Consider the following 5,000-nt stretch of genomic DNA (forward strand, 5'->3'; position numbering starts at 1 on the left):
TGTGTTTCAGGGTTGTGTGTAGTGTGTCGTGTGTCATGTGCCGTGTGTTGTGTGTTTCAGGGTTGTGTGTCGTGTGTTGTGTGTTCATGTGTGTGTGTGTGTGTGTGTGTGTTGTCAGGTTGTGTGTTTCAGGGTTGTGTGTAGTGTGTGTCATGTGTGTCATGTGTCATGTGTGTGTGTTGTGTGTTTCAGGGTTGTGTGTCGTGTGTTGTGTGTCATGTGCCGTGTGTTGTGTGTTTCAGGGTTGTGTGTTTCAGGGTTGTGTGTGTGTAGTGTGTTGTGTGTCATGTGTCGTGTGTTGTGTGTTTCAGGGTTGTGTGTCATGTGTCATGTGTGCCGTGTGTTGTGTGTTTCAGGGTTGTGTGTAGTGTGTTGTGTGTCATGTGTCGTGTGTTGTGTGTTTCAGGTTTGTGTGTGTGTGTCATGTGCGTGTGTTGTGTGTTCAGGGGTTGTGTGTAGTGTGTCATGTGTGTGTGTTGTGTGTTTCAGGGTGTGTGTGTGTGTGTGTCATGTGCCGTGTGTTGTGTGTTTCAGGGTTGTGTGTCGTGTGTCATGTGTGTGTGTGTGTGGTGTGTTGTCGTGTGTTGTGTTGTGTGTCATGTGTTGTGTGTGTGTGTCGTGTGTCATGTGCCGTGTGTTGTGTGTTTCAGGGTTGTGTGTGTCGTGTGTTGTGTGTCATGTGTGTGTGTGTGTGTGTCATGTGCCGTGTGTTGTGTGTTTCAGGGTTGTGTGTCGTGTGTAGTGTGTCATGTGCCGTGTGTTGTGTGTTTCAGGGTTGTGTGTCGTGTGTCATGTGTCGTGTGTTGTGTGTTTCAGGGTTGTGTGTAGTGTGTCGTGTGTCATGTGCCGTGTGTTGTGTGTTTCAGGGTTGTGTGTCGTGTGTCATGTGTCGTGTGTTGTGTGTTTCAGGGTTGTGTGTCGTGTGTTGTGTGTCATGTGTTGTGTGTAGTGTGTCGTGTGTCATGTGCCGTGTGTTGTGTGTTTCAGGGTTGTGTGTCGTGTGTTGTGTGTCATGTGTGTGTGTGTGTGTTGTATGTGCTGTGTTGTGTGTTTCAGGGTGTGTCGTGTGTCGTGTGTCATGTGTCGTGTGTTGTGTGTTTCAGGGTTGTGTGTCGTGTGTGTGTGTCATGTGCCGTGTGTTGTGTGTTTCAGGGTTGTGTGTTGTGTGTATGTGTCGTGTGTGTGTGTCATGTGCCTGTGTTGTGTGTTTCAGGTTGTGTGTTGTGTGTCATGTGTGTGTGTGTGTGTTGTGTGTGTTTAGGGTTGTGTGTCGTGTGTTGTGTGTCATGTGTTGTGTGTGTGTGTCGTGTCATGTGCCGTGTGTTGTGTGTTTCAGGGTTGTGTGTGTGTGTGTGTGTCGTGTGTCGTGTGTAGTGTGTCGTGTCATGTGTCGTTTGTGTTGTGTGTTTCAGGTTGTGTGTCGTGTGTCATGTGCCGTGTGTTGTGTGTTTTCAGGGTTGTGTGTCGTGTGTGTCATGTGTCGTGTGTCATGTGTCGTGTGTTGTGTGTTTCAGGGTTGTGTGTCGTGTGTCATGTGTCATGTGTTGTGGTGTTGTGTGTGTCATGTGTTGTGTGTTGTGTGTTTCAGGGTTGTGTGTCGTGTGTCATGTGCCGTGTGTTGTGTGTTTCAGGGTTGTGTGTGTGTGTCATGTGCGTGTGTTGTGTGTGTTTCAGGGTTGTGTGTGTGTGTGTGTGTCGTGTGTCATGTGTGTGTGTGTTGTGTGTTGTCAGTGTTGTGTGTCGTGTGTCATGTGCCGTGTGTTGTGTGTTTCAGGGTTGTGTTCCGACCATGGCTCGGGCGTTGGTGGTGAACGCGGCGCAGCTCGCCTCGTACTCTCAGTCCAAACAGGCTCTGCTCGACTCAGGTCAGTCACAGGGTCAAAGGTCACACTCAGGTCAATTTAAACTCAGATAAAGCACAAAATAAAATTTACTAAACACAAAACTCCAGTCCTCTGATGTCAGTCGTCATCGTTCATAAATAAATAGTTTAAATCAGTTTTGAGGTGAATAAAGTGTGTTGTGTAGTACAGGTTAGTGTCCACATGAGGGCGCTCTACAGCAGCTCTGTTTCATCTGGGGAAACTTACTGCTATAAAAGTTTTATTTCTGAACATAAAAGTCCAAAGCAGCTCTAACAAAACAGATGCACAGTTGTCACGTTTACATGAAAACTTTAATCGTGAATAAAACTGAATTCCTCTTTAAAAGAGGAAGTAAGTGTTTGGTTTATTGTGATTTTAAAGTCGAATGAATTTCGTTTCTGGATCATGTTTGTTCTTGTTAAAATAATGTGGGTGTTTCGGTTCATGATCGTTGTGTCGTCCTTCTGACACGAGTCAGAACATGGTCACTGCTCCACAGACTCGGAGGAGGAAGAGCATCTGCCATTTCTCTGAATATTACAGCAGTGATGTTTGAACGACGTTTGAATGATGTTTAAGCGATGTTTGGTGGAGCTCAGCAGAGACGTCCGCTCTGGTTCCTGAAGTCCGTGTTGCGGGACCAGGCGGGGGCGCTGTTGAGCTCCAGTGTAAAACGGTGAGTGTGACTGTGGCGCCCCCTCTGTCTGTCTCAGGGTACTTCGGCGATGACATCCTGTGCCACTTCTGTGCCAGTATGATCAGCGGCCTCGTCACCACCGCCGCCTCCATGCCCGTCGACATCGTCAAGACCAGGTCTGTCCCGGTCCTGATTTAGACCTGATTCTGTCCCTGGTTTAGTCCCGGTTATTCCAGACTCTGAATTAACTTGTCTCTGTGCAGGATCCAGAACATGAAGATGATCGACGGGAAACCAGAGTACAAGAACGGACTGGTGAGTGACAAGGTCCTAGGGTCCTGGTTTGGTCCCTGGTTTGGTCCCTGGTTTGGTCCCTGGTTTGGTCCCTGGTTTGGTCCCTGGTTTAGTCCCTGGTTTAGTCCCTGGTTTGGTCCCTGGTTTAGGTCCCTGGTTTGGTCCCTGGTTTAGTCCCTGGTTTGGTCCCTGGTTTGTCCTGGTTTTGGTCCCTGGTTTGTCCCTGGTTTGGTCCCTGGTTTGGTCCCTGGTTTGTCCCTGGTTTAGTCCCTGGTTTAGTCCCTGGTTTCCCTGGTCCTGGTTTGGTCCCTGGTTTGGTCCTGGTTAGTCCTGGTTTGGGTCCCTGGTTTGGTCCTGTTTAGTCCCTGGTTTGGTCCCTGGTTTAGTCCCTGGTTTGGTCCCTGGTTTAGTCCTGGTTTGGTCCTGGTTTGGTCCCGGTTTGAGTCCGTCTGTGGTGTGTGTCTTGCAGGACGTCCTGGTGCGTGTGGTGGGGAAGGAGGGCTTCTTCTCGTTGTGGAAAGGTTTCACTCCGTACTACGCTCGGCTCGGCCCTCACACCGTCCTCACCTTCATCTTCCTCGAGCAGATGAACCGCCTCTACAAGAAATATGTGCTGGACCCTTAGAAACGCACAAACACACACACACACACACACACACACACAACACACACACACACACACACACACACGACTCCCGACGACCAGGACCTCTACACACAAACACACTCTGAAGTCTCTGGACGTAGAACCATGTCCACTGTCAAACTGTCACACGAAACTTGAGTCTGGTCCGGCTCTGGTCCGGCTCTGGTCCGGCTCTGGTCCGGCTCTGGTCCGGCTCTGGTCCGGCTCTGGTCCGGCTCTGGTCCGGCTCTGGTCCGGCTCTGGTCCGGCTCTGTCACTCATGTCCAGGACTCGAGCTGAACGGGGCTTTCACTCATTTCACTCAAACACACTTACCGTCACACAAGTCAAGATTGTCTTAGGAATTTTTCCTTTTTCCTCTTCGTAGTTTGGGTATTTTTTTAGGTTGCAGATTTGACTTCCTGGTTGTAAATCTTGGCATGACACCAGGGAATTCCAGAACGGTTACCATAGCGACCCGCAGCACAGGATTATCTGATCAACAGTTATTGAGGAAACCACTTTAAACATGATGTCAACAGAATAAAATGTCACAGAAATGTGATTCTTGTGTAAATTGAGCTGAACTTTTGGTCAGAATTCTCCCGGCGTGACGTCGTGATGTTGGCCGCGTGACGTCAGCGGCGCGGGACTCTCACGTTCAGTTTTTCTTCACAAAGTTCTTGTTGATTTGTGTAAAAACTAAACAAAGCCCAAAACAGAATCTGCCTCTCAGTCTTTAAGGACGCGCAGAGACTCAAAACACATTTTATTTCCTCTAAACTCTAAACGGATCCAAAAGTTTCTGTATCTGCACATGTTTTTAGTTCTGTGCTCCAGACGTCCAACCAGAATATTTGGGAGCAGATCTCCTGATCCAGCAAATGTTTCGATATGTGCCGATATCCGATACCAGTATCGGATCGGTGCAGCCCCACGACGCACACGTCCTGGACCCACCTCTGCTTCACAAACAGCCCACAGGTCCAGACTCACCCTGGACTCTCGGGACCCTCAACTCTGGACTCGGCCTGGACTCGGCCTGGACTCGGACTCGGTCTGGACCCTGGACTCTCTGGACTCAGTCTGGACCTGGTCTGGACCCTGGACCCGGTCTGGACCCTTTGAGCACAGCAGACTTCGGCCTAAGCCACAGGTGCTGATGGATCATGAACCCCAGAAATACTGGCCAATCAGAGCAGAGAATGAGCAGCAAGTCCCGCCTTAAAGCTGACAGACAACCAATCAGACGCAGAGGGACGAACAAGCACCTTTTAGTTTCAAGCACTTCATTATTTATCATTAAGAGACCAACACAAAGTCCTGGTTCAGACCTGGTTCAGACCTGGTTCAGACCTGGTTTAGTTCTGTGCAGTATTTAAATATAAAATATCAGAATTTGAATAATGTATTTTTAGTGAGACTGTGAATGAGATGGTCCTTGCGTCTGATTGGTGGATCGTGCGGGTGTAGTGCACAGGCTACTCTCTGATTGGCTGAGCCCTCCTCCTGCTGCGCTCTGATTGGTCCGTTAACTGCCACGTTTCTGTTCTAAATCTGTACAAAGTGTTTCTGGTGT

The 5,000-nt window shown here is 49.1% G+C and overlaps 1 protein-coding gene across 1 annotated transcript in view; it reads left to right on the plus strand.

The window, feature by feature from the left end:
* The window catches only part of slc25a11 (solute carrier family 25 member 11), a 14,200-nt gene that overhangs the window by 9,177 nt on the left and 23 nt on the right, over nucleotides 1-5,000 (plus strand). The window contains exons 6-9 of the mRNA XM_055150050.1: nucleotides 1,775-1,865; nucleotides 2,579-2,678; nucleotides 2,766-2,817; nucleotides 3,266-5,000. The exon at nucleotides 3,266-5,000 is cut by the window's right edge and continues 23 nt beyond it. Of these exons, the coding sequence (XP_055006025.1) occupies nucleotides 1,775-1,865; nucleotides 2,579-2,678; nucleotides 2,766-2,817; nucleotides 3,266-3,421 (399 nt within the window). The 3' untranslated portion in view covers nucleotides 3,422-5,000. The remainder of the gene's footprint in view (nucleotides 1-1,774; nucleotides 1,866-2,578; nucleotides 2,679-2,765; nucleotides 2,818-3,265) is intronic.

This window comes from Boleophthalmus pectinirostris, unplaced genomic scaffold (genome assembly GCF_026225935.1).
Source record: "Boleophthalmus pectinirostris isolate CB_2022bp ecotype Guang Dong unplaced genomic scaffold, ASM2622593v1 HiC_scaffold_14, whole genome shotgun sequence".
In the NCBI taxonomy this organism is placed as follows: domain Eukaryota; kingdom Metazoa; phylum Chordata; class Actinopteri; order Gobiiformes; family Gobiidae; genus Boleophthalmus; species Boleophthalmus pectinirostris.